At 39.5% G+C, this 20,692-nt stretch overlaps 1 protein-coding gene across 2 annotated transcripts; it reads left to right on the top strand.

Moving 5' to 3' along the window:
* Positions 1–1,356: 1,356 nt before the first annotated feature.
* LOC118211631 (deoxyribonuclease-1-like) lies at positions 1,357–19,456 on the top strand. 2 transcript variants are annotated; one of them, XM_035388985.1, is made up of 10 exons: positions 1,357–1,793; positions 3,931–4,117; positions 4,593–4,711; positions 9,677–9,765; positions 10,877–10,963; positions 12,184–12,296; positions 14,674–14,786; positions 15,820–15,977; positions 16,304–16,400; positions 16,697–19,456. In XM_035388985.1, the coding sequence occupies exons 3-10, from the start codon at positions 4,631–4,633 to the stop codon at positions 16,901–16,903; spliced, it is 945 nt and encodes a 314-aa protein (XP_035244876.1). In that variant the 5' UTR covers positions 1,357–1,793; positions 3,931–4,117; positions 4,593–4,630; the 3' UTR covers positions 16,904–19,456. The 2 variants fall into 2 exon arrangements, with proteins under 2 accessions (XP_035244876.1, XP_035244875.1); XM_035388984.1 differs by lacking the exon at positions 3,931–4,117.
* The last annotated feature ends 1,236 nt before the right edge of the window (positions 19,457–20,692 follow it).

The following is a 20,692-nucleotide window of genomic DNA, read 5'->3' as shown; positions in this document are numbered from 1 at the left end:
TCATAAGAGGTGGAGAGGGATGGAATTATTAAATTAGTTCACCTGGAAGATGATCAGGTAACAAGACTGAGTGAGCCAATTTGTGAAGTACACAAATTCATCAGCCTGTGCTATGGCTTTTTAACCTGTATTTAATCTTTCATGAACAGATTGAGTCAGGGCTTAAATTTGATGTCTCATTTTAATCTGAAATACAGATTGGATCATCAGTAATATGTCTTTACCTGTAAATAAATAAGGAGTTCATTAAGAGCTTTTTGTGTCAGGCTTCAGCCAGACTTTCAATCACCCTTCATACTGAATGCCTCAGCTGATATTCCTGATAATAGAAAAACATATTTACAAATTTGGGTTTGGGTTAGTTACTTGTCTTCTATGTAATATCCATTTACTCCTGGTATTTATCCATGATTTGTATTTTTTTTTAATTCAGTCTCTTTCAAGTCAGCCTGGAATTTAAAAGCCAACAGAAGAGATCATTCCATGAAAGTCTTGAGGGGAAATTGTTTGCAACAGTGAACAGTTGTCTGAATGTAGGGCTCACAGTGAGCTGACAGGAAGTTGAGGGTGAACTGTGTTTGAAGTCTGCAAACGCCACAATGAGGTCTGAAATTGAGAGCACAACAGTTTTACACCCTTCGCTCTTAAAGGCTTCAGCAAACCATTTCTGTAAATTATAACTGCGCAATACACAGAAAGTTGACAGTGGCAGGAAGAAGAAAAGAAGAAGTTCAGAGCACAATCAGCAAAACTGTTTAAATGTTTAAACTGTGAGCACGGCCTGTTTGCTTTGGGGCCTCATAATTTTAGCAGATCCAACTATTCACACTGAACTGTATGCTTAAATACGCCAGGGATGAGCAGCATTGAAAATAAAAGGATTTGAGGTGTGTATTTGCATATATGGATGTATTTCAGTTTCATATCTCTGTACCCCCTGAGCACCCTACACCTTCATCATTTTGACTGCTCTTTATAGATATTGTAAAAATGTAAATTCATGCATTCTTGCCCATGCCTGCATGTAATGTTTGGTTATGGCAATGTAAATAAACTAAGCAAAATTATTTGTGTCTTCTCATCAGGGGCATGCTTTTAATGTTTATAATGAGGTTGCTTCTGGTATAAGTCCTGACCAATAAAATGCATTTAATTGGATATAAAATTTTGGATGAGAAGAATAGCTTATCGAGAGAAAGGAAAATAGTACATATCAGGTTGTATTCGTTTGAATGGCTGCCAAGCACGCATAACGTTTGACTGGCACTAGTGTAAGCTTACCAGGGAGATAAGTGTGTTCTCGCTTACGAGCAAGTTCCCTGTAACTAACAATGTTTTGACTCAGCCTCAAAAAGATAAAAGAGGAAGGACCCAGAATTCACTAGGCAGCTGTGAATTCAAGCCATTAAGTTCTATATTTCAAAAGCAATTTTTAAATTATTGATACGGAAAACCATACAAGGTATGCAAAGTTAGATAATACCGCCTATAAGGCAGATAAAAGATGGCTGTGGAAACCACAAGAGGCGGGTGATTAAAATACAACAACAAAAATGTAAATGAGAGGGAGAGAACGAGCGAGAGAAAGAGCTGAAGACTGAAAGAGAGCGCATATGAGCGAGAGAGAGCGAGAGAGAGGGGCTGTTCTCTTCAGCCAATAAGGTGGATGGAAACAGGTAACAGAGATACAGCAGACATCAAGATTTTCAGGATTTACCCTCGGGGCTGTTTTTAATTTCTGTTCATTGTTCACTGACTGGACTACCCTTTACTTCCTGAGTCATCATTTAACGGTAAGGGATTTGCTATTTTTAAGTTTATAGTTTCCTAACAGGTTTGTGTTTAGTTTCTTTAGACTTTTAATTTCTATGGTAACACAGGTGTGCACAAACAGAAGCAAGGGCTTTAGAGGTCACTCATATCTAGTAAAAAAGCTGGGAAATACATTTCAAAGCAGAACCTTTCATTTCTGCCTCAGTCCATTCTAGCCCTTTTGAGTGAGCTAAAGATGTGAGCTGTGGCTTTGCACATTGAAAAGGACGAGAATATCAGCCTGCGTGTCGTCAGAGAAACTGCGTTTTCTGTTGTTTGTTCTTTGACTGCTTTCTGTTATATGGCAGATCTGAACATGCCAGGCAGCAGCTGCAAGACTTTTCTTTTCAGGAACCAAGCACTGTGTTCCAAACCTCATGCTTCTGTTGCATCAGGCAGCAGGTGTGGAAGTGAAACACAATCAAGTAATCAAGTGCGTTCCAAGTTCGAGAACATAACAAGGCAAGAAAGTAAGATTTCACTAGAAGTTCTCTTAGTGTTCTTGGGAGGACTAAAAAACAAAGTGCACTTCGATGCAGACTTTTCCATGCTTTCCCTTCTCAGTAGCCATTGCGTATTCTGCTCTGTATTTGAAGGTGAAAATGAATTTTTCACTCAGCCAAGAAATTTGTTGAAATATATTTTAGAATAGAAGAAGTATATTTTATATTAAAAAATCATTTTAGAATATATATACTTACATCAAAGTATATTTATACTGAAGTATATTTTAGAATAAAAGAAGTATATTTTATTTGCAGATTTTTGATGTGTTTATTTCTTGTTATGGTAAGAGGTCAGTTGTGGTGATGTGAAAGTACAAATGCATTTCAAACTGAACAGATTTTAAGCGTTCTTACGCTCGATACCTGTAGAACACAGGACACAAGTGTACAGTTTTGAACACAGGCACAGAAACTGAACCAGACAGGGAAGTACTCTGTCTGGGAGGCCAAACTGTGCGGTCAGCCTTGCTGTCTGATGCCATGCCTTGATCAGTCGCCATTTTCTTATTCATGAGCATTTTTCCTCAGTACACTAAGTACCGCCCTCTGGACTTTAAAATCATTGCTGAATTATATTTACTTGTCCTCAGATATCGCATCAGTGGGCGTAAGGACAGAGTGAGCGCCTTTCTCAGTTTGTCATTTGTAATGAGGCTGTGCTAGCGATAAGCATCGTGGTTAATTATTGCAACCGTCTACAGGAAGTACAGAGTCCCAGCAACTGTAGAGTCATTACGGCAAACCAGCACCAGAGCAGGCTTTTTTTCCCACGCTTTGCTATGGTGTAATAAATTATCCATTTTCTTTACTGCACTTTATTATTTGTATTCTTATAATTGTTAAAGTTAATAGTACAGTACTTTTTGTAAATTTTCGAACACGGCCACCTTTACTACGGACATCAATATAAATGATGCATCTGAACGTTGGTTCCATTGTCTTGAATGTGGTTTTGCTTGGTATTGAATGTCAGTCTTGTCATACATTAAATTCTTGTGAAGGTAATTCCTCAAAATGATTGTCATACCAAATTCCTTTTAATGGATTTACAGCAGAGATGTCAGAGTTAAGTAAACTTTACCTTTGCTTTATACAAGTACAAAAGTGATTAAATGTATTCTATTACAGTTAATAGTACCATATCATAATTCATTTTAAACTGGACAGTTTGCTTGTAGAGAAGTATTATTTTGTCTATGAAACATTTGTAATCTTTTTTTTTTAATGCTAGAAACTAATATTGTGTTGGAAAATATTTATAAAATACAGACAGTCCAAAATTTGTGGAGCCTTAAGGCGCCAACCAAGTTTCTTTTGCATAACATAAATGAGATCATCCAACACAGAAACCTTACAGAAGAGAAAATATTTATCATTCCACATCAGCTCAAATAAAAAATGAGTGTAGTATTTTTAGTAGTAATATTTTTGTTCATTCTTATTTTATTTTTATTTATGATTTTTTACATTCAAAGTAGGGACAAGGGACAAGACATTATTATAAAAGCATACAAATTGAAACAATACAATACAATATCACGCAGTATAATACTGGAGGGAGTGGGGGAGGGGGGCTTTTCTTTCTTATTTTAAAATTGATATCCATTCACAGCCACCCGATCCAGTTAACTGTGCCTTAAAGCTGTGACCTGGCACTGGCTGAAAGATTGGAATAAACTCAAGAAGCGTGCTGCTTAAATCTCTGCAGTGGCATGTCATGAGGCTTGAGACAGAAAGAGAAATGAAAACATCCTCCAAGCCAAACTGTTTCCCCTGTGGAGGATACGGATAAAGCAAAAGTAAGTGTGGAATGTAGGCTTCAAGCCCAGGCACAGCCATATTTACATTACAGGCATTTAGCAGACGTTCTTATCCAGAGCGACTTACACTGTATCCAGTTATACAGCTGGATATATACTGAAGCAATGCAGGTTAAGTACCTTGCTCAAGGGTACAACGGCAGTGTCCTACCAGGGAATCGAACCTGCGACCTTTAGGTTACAAACCAACTCCTCCTAGCAAAATTTACATCAAAACAGCAGATGACTATTTTTAACTTCAGGAGAAGCAGTAGTAGGTACAGTAAAAGAGGCCACAAGGACCAAAATAAATGACAAACTTGTATGCTCTATTCATACACTGTACTTACAGATTGGTTAACTTTATTTCTGAATTATCACTTGCTCCAAAAACTATTGTTGGCTAACTAAAGAACTTGCATTGTGAAAAATGTCCTTTTCATGCTTTTTGTTGTTGTTGTTTATCATTCATCAGGGAATACTTGATTTGTCAGGGAGACTCAACGGTCAGTCATGAAAGTGGCATCTTTCAACATCCAGAGGTTCGGGGAGAATAAAGTGTCAGACGGAAAGATTGTCTCCACTCTCGTCAAGGTGATTATTGTTGGTAAAGACGAGCCGTGATTGATCAGAAGTGCATCCTGATCATTTTTATCCCTGTGCAGTCAAAATCATAATTTTTAATAGCTATGAAGAAAAGGCCAATACAATAATATTAAACCTGTTTCATTCCATTGATTTTTATCCTGACAATAACAAAATTATTATACTGCTGCTCACGACAAAAGAATTTGGTATTGGTCATTTGGAGACCATATTTATTGTGTAATTGACATGGCTTTTTATGTGTTAAGCATTTATATGTTAAATGAGTTTTTTCATCCTGAAAATAACAAAGTTATTGTACTGCTCAAGACAGAAAGATGTGGTATTAGTCATTTGGAGACCATGTTTATTGTGTAATTAACACAGCATTTATATGTTCAGCATTCAGCCATCAGTGGGGTGCCATCAGTTGCCAACTTCTGATTGGCGGTCCATTAAGTGTATATTTGTGTTTAGAACTGACTTTACATCAAAATGTTATTTAGAATTTCGCTGCTTATGAATTTGAAAAAAAGTAGAAACCTTGTGGCTTAAACACATTTCTAATACAAGAATAAAGTTGTTATGCAGTATTCAAGAGAAGTTATCCTTTTGTATGCTATATGGGTGTTTTAATGAAAGAGAAACATTATGAAATGCACCACAAGCTTACAGTTGGTGCTCACTTCCATGACAAAAAGAACAACATTTCCAATATATGGAAATATATTTCTTAAAAGAGAATGCATTTATAGAATATTTGATTTTAGGTTATGATATATCTTTAGCTTTACACTCAATGGCCACTTTATTAGGTATACTTGCTTGTTAATACAAATGCTCCTCCAAACAGCGAATCATGCAGATGCAACTCAAAGCATGCCGACATTGAGGTTCAATTGTGATGTGAACAAACATTACAATGATCTAAGAGACTTATGGTATGACTAGTAGTGCCAGACACAGTGTGGTGTTTCCAGAATCTCAGAAATAGTTGCCCTGTTGGGATTTTCATGCACAACAGATTCCGGAGTTCTCAGGGAATGGTGTGTTAAACAAAAAACATCCAGGCAGCTCTGTGGGCAAAAACACCTTGTTAATCACAGGAGGACTCGCTAAAGCTAATAGAAAGGCCACAAATGTTCAAATAACAGCCATTTACTGCAGTGGTGTGCAGAAGGGCATCTCTGAATGCACAACACATCAAACCTTGAAGCGGGTGGGCTACAGCAGCAGAAAACCATGACAGGTTTCACTCCTGTCAGAAGTAAGAACAGGAAGTTGAGGCTACAGTGGGTATGTGGTCACCAAAATTGGATGACTGAAGACTGCAAAAATGTTGCCTAGTCTGACAAATCTTAATTTCTGCTGTGAAAAGCAAATGGTAGAGTCAGAATATGGCGTAAACAGCATTGATCCATGAATCCATCCTGCCTTGTGTAAATGCTACAGGCTGGTGGTGGTGGTGGTGTCATGGTGAGGGGAATGTTTTCTTTGCATACATTAGGCCCCTTGAGGATCATTTGAATGCCACGTCATACCTAAGCATTGTTGCTGACCATGTGCTTCCCTACAGTATTACCTTTCTCAAATGGACACTTCCAGCAGGATAGTGCACCGTTTCACAAATAATGCATCAGCTTTAGTTGGTTCCAGAAACATAATAATGACTTCAGTTTACTGCAGTGGCCTGCACAGTTCCCAGGTCTCAAGTAGAGCACTTTGGGATGAGGTGGAACGGGAGGTTTTCATGAATGTGTGACTGAAAATTCTGCAGGATCTGTATGATGCTATGGAGTCTGCATGGACTGAAATCCCAGAGGAATGTTTCCAGGACCGTGTTGAATCCATGCTGTAAAGAACAGGACCTTGTTGAATCTGTGCTCTGAAGAACAGGACCTTGTTGAATCCATGCTGTAAAGAACAGGACCTTGTTGAATCCATGCTGTAAAGAATAGGACCTTGTGGAATCCATCCTGTAAAGAACAGGACCTTGTGGAATCTATGCCGTAAAGAACAATACCTTGTTGAATCCATGCCGGAAAGAACAAGATCTTGTTGAATCCATGCCGTAAAAAACAAGACCTTATTGAATCCATGCTGTAAAGAACAGGACCTTGTTGAATCCATGCCGTAAAGAACAGGACTGTGTTGAATTCATGCCATAAAGAACAGGACCTTGTTGAATCCGCGCCGTAAAGAACAGGATCTTGTTAAATCTATGCTGTAAAGAACAGGACCTTGTGGAATCTTTGCCGTAAAGAACAGGACTGTGTTGAATCCATGCCATAAATAACAGGACCTTGTTGAATCCATTCTGTAAAGAACAGGACCTTATTGAATTTGCGCCGTGAAGAACAGGGCCTTGTTAAATCTATGCCGTAAAGAACAGGACCTTGTTGAATCATGCCGTAAAGAACACGACTGTGTTGAATCCATGCCGTAAAGAACAGAACCTTGTTGAATCTGCGCCGTAAAGAACAGGACCTTGTTGAATCCATGCCGTAAAGAACAGGACCTTGTTGAATCCATGCCGTAAAGAACAGGACCTTGTTGAATCCTTGTTGTAAAGAACAGGACCTTGTGGAATCTATGCTGTAAAGAACAGTACCTTGTGGAATCCATGCAGTAAAGAACAGGACCTTGTTGAATCCATGCCGTAAAGAACAGGACCTTGTTGATTCCATGCCGTAAAGAACAGGACCTTGTGGAATCTATGCTGTAAAGAACAGTACCTTGTTGAATCCATGCCGTAAAGAACAGGACCTTGTGGAATCCATGCCGTAAAGAACAGGACCTTGTGGAATCCATGCCGTAAAGAACAGGACTGTGTTGAATCCATGCCATAAATAACAGGACCTTGTTGAATCCATGCTGTAAAGAACAGGACCTTGTTGAATTTGCGCCGTAAAGAACAGGACCTTGTTAAATCTATTCCGTAAAGAACAGGACCTTGTTGAATCCATGCCGTAAAGAACACGACTGTGTTGAATCCATGCCGTAAAGAACAGAACCTTGTTGAATCTGCGCCGTAAAGAACAGGACCTTGTGAATCCATGCCGTAAAGAACAGGACCTTGTTGAATCCATGCCGTAAAGGACAGGACCTTGTTGAATCCTTGTTGTAAAGAACAGGACCTTGTGGAATCTATGCTGTAAAGAACAGTACCTTGTGGAATCCATGCCGTAAAGAACAGGACCTTGTTGAATCCATGCCGTAAAGAACAGGACCTTGTTGATTCCATGCCGTAAAGAACAGGACCTTGTGGAATCTATGCTGTAAAGAACAGTACCTTGTTGAATCCATGCCGTAAAGAACAGGACCTTGTGGAATCCATGCCGTAAAGAACAGGACCTTGTGGAATCTATGCCGTAAAGAACAGGACCTTGTTGAATCATGCCGTAAAGAACACGACTGTGTTGAATCCATGCCGTAAAGAACAGAACCTTGTTGAATCTGCGCCGTAAAGAACAGGACCTTGTTGAATCCATGCCGTAAAGAACAGGACCTTGTTGAATCCATGCCGTAAAGAACAGGACCTTGTTGAATCCTTGTTGTAAAGAACAGGACCTTGTGGAATCTATGCTGTAAAGAACAGTACCTTGTGGAATCCATGCAGTAAAGAACAGGACCTTGTTGAATCCATGCCGTAAAGAACAGGACCTTGTTGATTCCATGCCGTAAAGAACAGGACCTTGTGGAATCTATGCTGTAAAGAACAGTACCTTGTTGAATCCATGCCGTAAAGAACAGGACCTTGTGGAATCCATGCCGTAAAGAACAGGACCTTGTGGAATCCATGCCGTAAAGAACAGGACTGTGTTGAATCCATGCCATAAATAACAGGACCTTGTTGAATCCATGCTGTAAAGAACAGGACCTTGTTGAATTTGCGCCGTAAAGAACAGGACCTTGTTAAATCTATTCCGTAAAGAACAGGACCTTGTTGAATCCATGCCGTAAAGAACACGACTGTGTTGAATCCATGCCGTAAAGAACAGAACCTTGTTGAATCTGCGCCGTAAAGAACAGGACCTTGTGAATCCATGCCGTAAAGAACAGGACCTTGTTGAATCCATGCCGTAAAGGACAGGACCTTGTTGAATCCTTGTTGTAAAGAACAGGACCTTGTGGAATCTATGCTGTAAAGAACAGTACCTTGTGGAATCCATGCCGTAAAGAACAGGACCTTGTTGAATCCATGCCGTAAAGAACAGGACCTTGTTGATTCCATGCCGTAAAGAACAGGACCTTGTGGAATCTATGCTGTAAAGAACAGTACCTTGTTGAATCCATGCCGTAAAGAACAGGACCTTGTGGAATCCATGCCGTAAAGAACAGGACCTTGTGGAATCCATGCCGTAAAGAACAGGACTGTGTTGAATCCATGCCGTAAAGAACAGGACCTTGTTGAATCCATGCCGTAAAGAACAGGACCTTGTGGAATCTGTGCCGTAAAGAACAGTACCTTGTGGAATCCATGCCGTAAATAACAGGACCTTGTGGAATCCATGCCATAAAGAACAAGACCTTGTGGAATCCATGCCGTAAAGAATTCAGACTGTTCTGGAGGTAAAAGGGGGGTCTGTCCTACCCGGTACTAGTTAGATGTACCTTATAAAGTGGCCACTGAGAGTACATCTTACTGTATAGCATTACTGATATGATACTGCAGTATATATGAGATATTACAAGAAAATATAATAACAATATAACACAACATATGCAAATTACCATACATTTTTCATGCATTTACCATGTGCATAAAATTGTACTTTATTGTACCATGCAAAGCACCAATTTATGTGTATTTTTCATACATTTTATGTAATGTATGAACTTTTTAATCTGTCCCTAATACACCCTCCTGTATTTATTTTTATCTGATTACATTTTACAGATTAATATATATACTTATACAGTGGGCTTGTACAGTGGCTGAATGCACACTTTGTCCCTCCTCTTGCCTCCCAGATTGTATCCCGTTACGGAATCATCCTGATCCTGGAGGTGGTCGACGCCAAAGGAACAGCCATGAGGAAATTTCTTCAGGAGCTGAATAAGTGAGGGTTCCCACAGATTTACACTCAGCTCCATATTCCTAATGCTTCCTGATTTATACTCAGGTCCATATTCCTAATGCTGCCTGATTTACACTCAGCTCCATATTCCTAATGCTGCCTGATTTACACTCAGGTCCATATTCCTAATGCTGCCTGATTTACACTCAGCTCCATATGCCTAATGCTTCCTGATTTACACTCAGGTCCATATTCCTAATGCTGCCTGATTTACACTCAGCTCCATATTCCTAATGCTTCCTGATTTACACTCAGCTCCATATTCCTAATGCTTCCTGATTTACACTCAGCTCCATATTCCTAATGCTTCCTGATTTACACTCAGCTCCATATTCCTAATGCTGCCTGATTTACACTCAGCTCCATATTCCTAATGCTTCCTGATTTACACTCAGCTCCATATTCCTAATGCTGCCTGATTTACACTCAGCTCCATATTCCTAATGCTTCCTGATTTACACTCAGCTCCATATTCCTAATGCTGCCTGATTTACACTCAGCTCCATATTCCTAATGCTGCCTGATTTACACTCAGCTCCATATTGTTAAATAGAGGACCTCTGTAATGTTCTATCTCCCTTATGAAAAACAGAAGCTCTAAGTCTGTTCTTTGAGACCTGAGCCATTCCAGCTGACAGGAAAGGGGACTTTTCGCTCAGTGTATATCTTCTCTTCTCATCAGTCACCCCATATCCAGCTGCATGTAAATCAGACCAGGGTGAAATATTCCTTTGAAATTTGATTGGTAATTGGTGAAAACTGTTTATTTTATAATTGCCATTAATCTGCAGCAATTATTCTGGTCGCTAAAGGGTTAAAGTATATCAGATAATTATTTGATCTTATGTGAAGTATTTTTCAGTCAGTCTATCCATTTTCCAATACCAGATGAGTTTAACTTGTGGATAATGATCCTGTCTGAAGCAATCACAATTCATACTTAGCTTCCTTCTGGTCCATCAGTGACAAAATATGTTCATTCTGAACATTCACACTCCAAAATCCAAAGTACTATAAGTCACAGTGTATGCCAGCAGTAGAGAGTTGCCATCTTTAAAAATGCTGATCATGTCTTTTTCTCATTATTTTTCAGGGCCAATAAAATGCATCCCTACAAAATGGTGATGAGCTCACGGCTTGGCCGGAAATCCTACAAAGAGCAGTTCATGTTCCTCTACCGGTATTTCATTCATATTTTACATGACAAGCTTACATGAAGATCATCACTAGTCAGTACAATGTATCACAAAGTAATGGAGAAGAACCCGAGGGTGGCCATTTCAGTGCCTGTTTTCTACTCAGTGCTACACGTAGGCCGAGGTGCGGTTCTAACCCAGATTGCACTGTACTGTTGGATTGTGTTCCATTGTACCTCTCTCACTATGGAAACAAGACGCTGAAAAAGTACTGTCCAGATTGTAGCCTGAAGTATACTGTATTTCCACAGGATACTCAATCTGAAAAAATAATACACAGTACTTCAGTTTACCTGAACTGTAATTATATAAACTTGATTTATACTTCAAGTATGCAAAGGTAGTAAATAGAAGGGATGTGCAGAGATGTCAGAATCTGCATCTAGGTTTGTTTAACAAACAAATTATTTTTATCTGTATTCTGATATAAAGCAGGAAGTAGGCGTGGCAAAAACTGGAATCTGTGTGTACAGAATGCTTAACGTACACCAGAATATTAATTGTTGTGCTATCAAAACATCCTGGTGCAGCAGCATAACAGCACCAGCTGGTGAACAGGGCCATAACGCTCGGCCGAAGTTTGGAGGAGAGATCACGAGGGCTTGCACTGGTAACTGTGTAGCCTCTCGAGTGAGGAAGGGGTGGATTCTCCTGATGCTGTGTAGGGAGAATCTGCATACTGGGTGGGTACTGTAATGTGCTCAGAGAAGCTCAGCTTGTCCTCCAGGGTCACACCGAGATTCTCAGCTGAGTGGAAGGGAGACACTGGAGCCGGTGACAGTGACTGAAGCATCGATAAGTGGGGAACCCTTTGTCAGTCAGTAGTTTGGCACATTTTCAGATTGCCTATTTGTTTGAACAGATCTTTTTATTATAATTTTTTTTATCTCCCTTGGGTGAATTCTCTAGCATCACTCCATACCTGGAAGGCCGGAGTGTGTTTGTTGGTTTTGTTCCAACCCAACAAATTATTTTGACTTATGGGTAACCTTCACCCTAAACAGCTCTGCTGGTTCACTCGTATATCAGACCACAGAAAAAGATTTTCACCAGGGACACATGTGCAAACTGCAGTTTGTAGTTCACAACTTTGTGAAACATCAAATGGCATCAAAGCCAGAGGCAGAACATTGCGTTCAGCACAGGATACAAGAAATTTGGAGGGCCAACGAAATGTTTGGTGAGTGCTGTGTTTGTCTGACAGAGCGGACCTGGTGACGCTGACGGACACCTACCAGTATGAGGACAATCAGAAGGGGGACGAGGACGCCTTCGCCAGGGAACCCTACATCCTGCGCTTTACCTGCCTGGACACAGGTGAGCCTCTCCTGCACTGTCCGGCTCTCAAAGAAAACGGATAGTTTCATGCTGGGTGATGTACATAATAAAATCAGTGTAACAAAAGTCATGGAATTTCTGCTTGTAACTGAGAGGTTGCAGGTTTGAATCCCAGATGAGGTTATTGTAGCCTTGACCATGTTACTAAAATTTCTCCAGTATATACAGTTCTATAAATTGATAGTATATAAAAATGTGTGCAGTATAAGTAGGCTTTGGATGTGGGCATGAATAAATATTGATATATATATATTTATACAAGGTGATTTAAATAAATGTGTACTATTCAACAGAAATTATTAATGACTATTACTTGATGTTACCCATAGGTGGTTATATTCATAAACACCATGTGGAGTGAAGGAAAACCATTTCTGAAACATTGTCATGTTCTCCACCTGAAGTTAGAGAATAGAGTTTATTTAGAAACAGCATTGGGAGTTTTTGGGAGTATTGAGTCGAGGGAGCATGAGTTCACACAAAGGTTTTAGAGGTAATTTCCATAAAAATAACTTTTGCATGCTCTTTGGAAATAACTTGTTGGGGTTATGTTTAAACTACAGCTACTTCTATTTTCATAGCCATAAGATTATGATTACACATTGTGACTTAGCTTATGTATTCTATGTATATATGTACTTCCATTGGCTGGCTTAATGTCTTTTTATGACAAGTGCCACGTGCATGTAGTTATGCTAAGCACGATAATGCAAAGCACACTGGTTATGAAGACAAATGTAATCCTAAATGTGCAGCCAGATTCTGATTGCTCCATCAACACAGGTTCTGTTGTATCACTCCTGCATGCTTCTTTCTCAACAAACACGAATCATGCTTCTTTCTCAAAGGCACAAAGTATGCTTCTTTCTCAATGACATGAAGCATCCTTCTTTCTCAAAGACACACAGCATGCTTCTTTACTCTCTTTATGAAGCAGGGCCTGGATGCATTTGGATTCAAATTAAGGGTATTTATATAGTACGTGTCTAACACTGTAAGTTTCAAACTGACCACAGTGACGTACGTATGGTAGATATGACAGCACTTCTTACAGGATTCATGCTTCAAATAGCAGGTTCTTTGCTTTAGATGCCCAGGAACACAGGAAGGGAGAGAGAGAAGGAGGGAGGAAAGGAGGGAGAGAGTGAGGGAGAGGGGGAGGGAGAGAGGGAGAGAGGAATGGAGGGAGAGATGGAGAGGAAGGGAGGGAGAGAGGAAGGGAAGGAGAGAGGGAGAGAGGAATGGAGGGAAAGAGGGAGAGAGGAAGGGAAGGAGAGAAGGAGAGAGGAATGAGGAGGGAGAGAGGAAGGGAAGGAGAGAGGGAGAGAGGAATGGAGGGAGAGATGGAGAGGAAGGGAGGGAGAGGGGGAGGAAGGGAGGGAGAGAGAGAGAGAGAGAGAGGGAGGAAAGGAAGTAAAGAGGGAGGTAGGCTTGCCACAGTGCATGGGTCACAGTGCAGTCTGGTCCCAGACTCTGAGCAAGGGCCCAGGCTGACCACACTCCTCTCCCTGCAGGAGGGTCATTGTGTGGTCCAGTGCAGTGCGCAAGTATTTGGACAGTGACACAATTTGTTTTGGCTCTGCACTGTAAACTCATATTCATTGTTTCATTTCAAGACCCAATCTGCTGGAATACAGAGCCAAAACAACAGAAATTGTGTCACTGGCCAAATACTTAAGCACTGTGCTGTATCTCAAGTTCCAGGAGAAAGCTCCTGTTGGGGGAGAATTTTAGTGCAGGGTGTTGCATTTGTATTTTCTTTTCTGTTAAAAAAAAAATGAACACAGGATCAACAAAGGACAAGAGTATATAAATAAATATACAACACCCTGCACGAGAATTCTCCCACAACATGTGCTTTCTCCTCTGATTCTTAACCCTCCTGTTATGTTGCAGGTCAAATTGACCCTTTTTAAAGTTTGAAAATCTAGGAAAAATACTTAAAATTATTTTTTCAGTATGAAACTTCTTCTACTGGCCTTAATTAGTGTAATCAACATTCTAAATGAAAATGGTTCATTTCATGTATTTGCAACCCCCCCCTGTATGTTTATATCACCCGGGAACATTTTTGCTGTACCTAAAAAATGAACAGAACAGGAGGGTTAAATCTACCATGGCAAGGATAAACTAATTAGCATCATATGGTAATCCTATGTTTATGACACTGAATGAGGCAGTTTAAGAAAGACATTGTTCAGTGAATCTGGTGAGCCTGTAATTCTGTACAAACAGAACTATAACATATTTGTATCTGTTGATGATATCATGCCTGGATTTATACAGGATAAGTGCCCTGCCCCCTTCTGGGGATTAGGAACAAGCCTCCATCAGATCTGGACATGTGTGTTCACAGTGCTGAAGGACCTGGTGTTGATCCCCGTGCACACCAAGCCTGAGGACTCAGAGAAGGAGCTGGACGAGCTGTATGACGTCTTTCTGACCGTGAAGGAGAAGTGGAAGACTGATGTGAGTGGGGAACTGGCTCTCATGCAGAGCAAGAGTTTCAATCCCATTTCTACTGGCTACAACAACTGCAGATGTCGTCTAAATCATTTCCTAGCCTCCGCACCAGAGAACATTACATTACATTACATTACATTACAGGCATTTAGCAGACGCTCTTATCCAGAGCAACGTACAACAAGTGCATTGGTTCACGGTGTAGAGGTGCAAAAGAAACACACTAGAGTGAAGTAAGGATCGTAGTGCCAGAAGTGACCACATCGATCAGGACTCCAACCCTGTAGAGTAACCTGTTCAGCAAACAATCCTACCAAGTACAAACTAGCACTGGGATTACATTTGCCTAATCAGACAAAAACAACAACAACAATCCTGCCAAATAAACTAACATAATCGTATTATCCTAACTAGGTACGTTTTACCATTGTGCTGTAAGCACTTGTCAATAGACTTCTGATGTATGCCGATGGGTATAAATAGTGCAGTGATTGGTTAGATACGTTTAATCACATCTACGCATCTAAACCATGGTTATTTTTAGCATTCTATTTTATTGTTTGCTTTAGTTATTATTGTTGACACCCACTTGATTTGGAACAAATATGATATAATTTTTAAACAACCTGCTGTTTGTCAATCCAGTCCTTATTTTTTTAGGCTTGTTTGGGTGTAGCCTACATTTAATTCAAGTATTAAATGAATTAAAAAAATGTGTATACGTATATATTTAAATATGTACATATGCTAATTTTATGGATAGGTTTTAAAAATAAATGTCAGAGATGGTAAATGGACTGCATTTATATAGCGCTTTTATCCAAAGCGCTTTACAATTGATGCCTCTCATTCGCCAGAGCAGTTAGGGATTAGGTGTCTTGCTCAAGGACACTTCGACACGCCCAGGGCGGGGTTTGAACCGGCAACCCTCCGACTGCCAGACAATCGGTCTTACCTCCTGAGCTATGTCGCCCCTATGCTGGATGCTGGATGAGGAAGTAAGTAGTGTTTTGCTTGCATGCTGTCACATCTCTCATAGGACATTATGATCCTTGGAGACTTCAATGCAGATGGTGCCTATGTGTCCAAGAAGAAGATGAAAAAAATCAGGATCCGCAGTGACACAAACTTCCATTGGCTGATCGGGGATGATGTAGACACTACTGCCAATACAGGAAATGACCACACCTATGACAGGTAGCCAGGGCATCAAAAGGATGATCTGGTTTTACATTGGGATGAATGAATGAATGAATGAAAACATTTATTGCCCCAAAGGGAACTTGCTTTACACAATGCCTAGCACAATGGTCATGTAAATACACACATAAAAACATGAAATAACATTGTAGTGTAGACAACACATGAACAAACACACTCACGCACTTAAGAAATGTGGTAAGTAACAGTCATAAACAGTAGTTGGGCATGTTGCAAAGTTCAATATATATTTTGTGCAGCTATATTATACACAACTATAACCTCTGAAGACATGCTTTGTTAATTGAATATGTCTTGTTCAGGATCGTGGTTTATGGAGATGACATGTTGGAAGCCATAGTACCAAACTCAGCCCAGCCATTCGATTTCCCCCAAGCCTATGGCCTGACAGAAGACATGGTGAGCTGCCAAAATTCTGTTATAAACAACCTTATCAGACCCAAGATCCTTTTAAAAAAAAGAAAGCAAGCTTTAATGGTGAGGCCAAGTGGAGAAGGGATATCATAAAGAGGCTGATCTAGGATCAGGTTTCTAACCTCCTTCATTATGAGCTAAAAAGGTGAAACTGATCCTGGATTAGCATGTCTGCTCTGAGACTATGCATAACGCCGTTCCCCCTGAACAGGCTGAAATAATGTGAAAATCTGCTCACTCAGCTACACCACAAGCATAATCTTAACCTCTGTGTGATTCAGGCTCTGAGTATAAGTGACCACTACCCTGTGGAAGTGACGCTGAAAAGCACCGAGACAAAGAAGAGGAGAGAAAGCCCCCCACTGAACCCCAAACCTGTGGAAAAAGCCAGGGCAAAGAAGAGGAGAGAAAGCCCCCCACTGAACCCCAAACCTGTGGAAAGAGTCACGAGAGGAAGAGGAAGGCCAAAGACCAATGCAGCAGTTTAGCATAAAGAGCAATGCAGCAGTTTAGCATAAAGAGTAATGTAGCGGTTTAGCATAAAGAGCAATGCAGCGGTTTAGCATAAAGAGAAATGCAGCGGTTTAGCATAAAGAGCAATGTAGCGGTTTAGCATAAAGAGCAATGTAGCAGTTTAGCATAAAGAGAAATGCAGCGGTTTAGCATAAAGAGAAATGCAGCGGTTTAGCATAAAGAGCAATGTAGCGGTTTAGCATAAAGAGCAATGTAGCGGTTTAGCATAAAGAGCAATGTAGCAGTTTAGCATAAAGAGCAATGTAGCAGTTTAGCATAAAGAGCAATGCAGCGGTTTAGCATAAAGAGAAATGCAGCGGTTTAGCATAAAGAGCAATGTAGCGGTTTAGCATAAAGAGCAATGTAGCAGTTTAGCATAAAGAGCAATGTAGCGGTTTAGCATAAAGAGCAATGTAGCAGTTTAGCATAAAGAGCAATGTAGCAGTTTAGCATAAAGAGCAATGTAGCGGTTTAGCATAAAGAGCAATGTAGCAGTTTAGCATAAAGAGCAATGTAGCGGTTTAGCATAAAGAGCAATGTAGCAGTTTAGCATAAAGAGCAATGTAGCAGTTTAGCATAAAGAGCAATGTAGTGGTTTAGCATAAAGAACAATGTAGCAGTTTAGCATAAAGAGCAATGTAGCAGTTTAGCATAAAGAGCAATGTAGCAGTTTAGCATAAAGAGCAATGTAGCAGTTTAGCATAAAGAGCAATGTAGCGGTTTAGCATAAAGAGCAATATAGCAGTTTAGCATAAAGAGCAATGTAGCGGTTTAGCATAAAGAGCAATGTAGCAGTTTAGCATAAAGAGCAATGTAGTGGTTTAGCATAAAGAGCAATGCAGCGGTTTAGCATAAAGAGCAATGCAGCGGTTTAGCATAAAGAGCAATAAACAGGAATCAGGACTCATGTTCTTTCTCTTTCAGGATGATAAAATATACTCAAAAATTATACGCATTTTTAAAAAATGTTAGAAAACAGTACACATAATATTCCAGAAATGCATTTTTTTGTATAGAGCTTTTTACAAAGGGTATTCTCACAAAGCAGCTTTTCAGAGATCCAGGCCTGAACCCCCAAGGGCATGCTCAGGGTGACAGTGGCAGGGAAGAACTCCCTGGCTGGTAACAGGACGAAACCTTGAGCAGAGCCCATCTGCCACTGGCTGCCAATGGTTCACTGAAACAGGCGGATCACATAATGCATGTCAATGACAATATGTAACTGAAACCAGGAGAAACACATGTACAATTAGGCCTATATTGTGATTTTACCATTCATAAATAACTTTATCCATGATATTGATCCATTTATTTAATGTTCATTTTACTTTTATTTTTTTAGAAATGTGCTAATGCACCCCTTTGTCAACTATCGCTGTTATGCTGATGAGAAACAGTTGTGCATATCTGTTAAACCAAATGATCCCTAAACTTACTCGCACCTGTCTCACTGATATCAACTCGTGCATATCTGTTAAACCAAATGACCCCTAAACTCACTCGCACCTGTCTCACTGATATCAACTTGTGGATGAGCAAAAACTTTCTAAAGCTACATTAAGAAAAAATAAGAGATTCTCCTTGTAGGGTCGGAAATGAAAAAAGAAAACTGCCCCAAAACTTGGCTGTTTGGTTTAACAGTCTAAATCAGAAGTAAGGGACTTGGATTTGATTTCAGAATCTGACCTTAGTTTTAATTCACATTTTAATAAGATCACTAAGACCTCATTTTCATCCTAGGAACATTGCTAAAGTGAGGCCTTTTTAACTCATAAAGATGCAAAAAAGTGTGTACATGTTTTTATCACAAGAAGACTGCATTACTGTAATTCTCTTTTTTACTGGGCTGCCAAAAAAATCCATGGAAAAATTACAGCTAATTCTGAACACTGTAACAAGAATTTACACAAAAACTAAGAGGACAGGGAACACATAACTCCAGTCCATGCTGCTGTATGTTGGTTACCTATAGCTGTTAGAACTGATTTTATATTTTAGGTCCTTTTACTTCTTTTAAAGCACTTAGCAGCCTAGCACTTTCATATATCACAGATTCCTTATCAATATCCGTGCGAGAGCTCTTATGTCCCCAATGCTTTTTTATACCAAAGGTCTCATACAAAAAACTTGGTGAAACAGCCTTCTGTTTTTACACCCCTAAATTATAGAACACTCTCCCACAAGACCTCAGAATGAAAAGGCTAAAGCCCAATCTCTTTAAGTTGGCTTTTAATGAACCCCTTCAAAGTTTTGCTTCTTTTCTAATAATAATAATAATAATAATTATTATTATTATTATTTGACATTAATTTTTATTCTTATCATTACTTAACCCCATTCAGCAATTTTATCTGTACTGCTTTTATTTGTATTGACTGTATTTTGAAATGTGTTTTGCATTACCTTACATGGCTTGTATTTATGCTTGACTCATTTATCTCTAACAATTTTGTCTGCTTTGAAGTACTTTGAGCTGCTGTCTGTATGAAAGGTGATATATAAATAAAGTTTTATTATTATTATTATTATTATTATTATTATTATTATTATTATTAATAATTATTTTTTATTTATTTACTTGTGATATATAACACTTAGAAATTTATGTAAATGTTATTGACAAATTGAAATTTTTTTAACGAAAGTGGTACGGTTACCTTTTCATCCTTTTAAAAAGGCTTTGCCTCTGGTGATGAGAAGCACTGGACATCTGGCACTAAAACAAAGTCTCCCACAGTAAAATCCCACAAGCACCCATGTACTACTGATAACCCACAGGAATTTCATTCATCAGTTAGTAAGTTGAAGAGGAATACTACGTGAGATGAATACTCTGTGGCTCAATTACTGGCTTTATGTTGGCACAGAAGCTCAGTTTGCAGCTCCCATATATGGCCAGCAGATGGTACTAATGCGCAGTCACATCAGCTCTCCACCACCAATACTCCGAATACACCCTGGATGTGCCACACTTCCTAATGATGAAAGTTAGCCTTTCAGGGGCTGCTGGATGGCTCATTCGGTTCAGGCACCAGGCTGGATGAGCCTCACAGCCTTGGCTCAGCAGTGACTGTGGCTGGTAGCTCCATCGGGTGAGGTGCTATTGCTGATTGCATCACCCAGGGTACAGGGCAGTTCAGCGGTTCAGGGTCCACGTTTCAATGCTGTAGTGCCCCCTACTGGTGAGCTTCGTTGTGGTTTAAAAAGAAGCAGGCTGGTGACACCACGTGTTTCTGGAAGAGAACCGTGGATGTGTACACAACTCCTGGATTAACAGTAGGGATCAAGAGCACGATTCATAATTGGGCATTCCCAATAAGGAGAGGGAATTGGATATACCCAGCATCGCTTTGGGTGCCTTTTGTTTTTTTCAAGTATAACCCCAGTCGCTGGGTTCATGTTCCATACAAAAGTATACTGAGCGTTAAATGACTGCAAACTCATTAATGCTAAGTGAAACTCTGAACATAATTGTTCAATCTTGTCTAACCTCCTCTAACCATCGTAATACAATAATCATTGCAATACATTTAAATAAATATATACACAAATAAATGAATCAAGAAATAAAGAAATACAAAACTAAATATATACAGAAATAAAGTAATCAAGAAATAATACAGAAATAAATATATACAAAATTGATGAATCATGAAATAAATACAAAAATAAATAAATTAATGTCAGATTTTATCTTTTAATTCATTAATACATTTTACTTGCATTTACATTTATTTGTTTATGTATTTATTCATTCATTTATT

This window comes from Anguilla anguilla, chromosome 13 (assembly GCF_013347855.1).
Source record: "Anguilla anguilla isolate fAngAng1 chromosome 13, fAngAng1.pri, whole genome shotgun sequence".
Lineage (NCBI taxonomy): Eukaryota > Metazoa > Chordata > Actinopteri > Anguilliformes > Anguillidae > Anguilla > Anguilla anguilla.
This window is presented reverse-complemented; position numbering and strand designations above follow the sequence as displayed.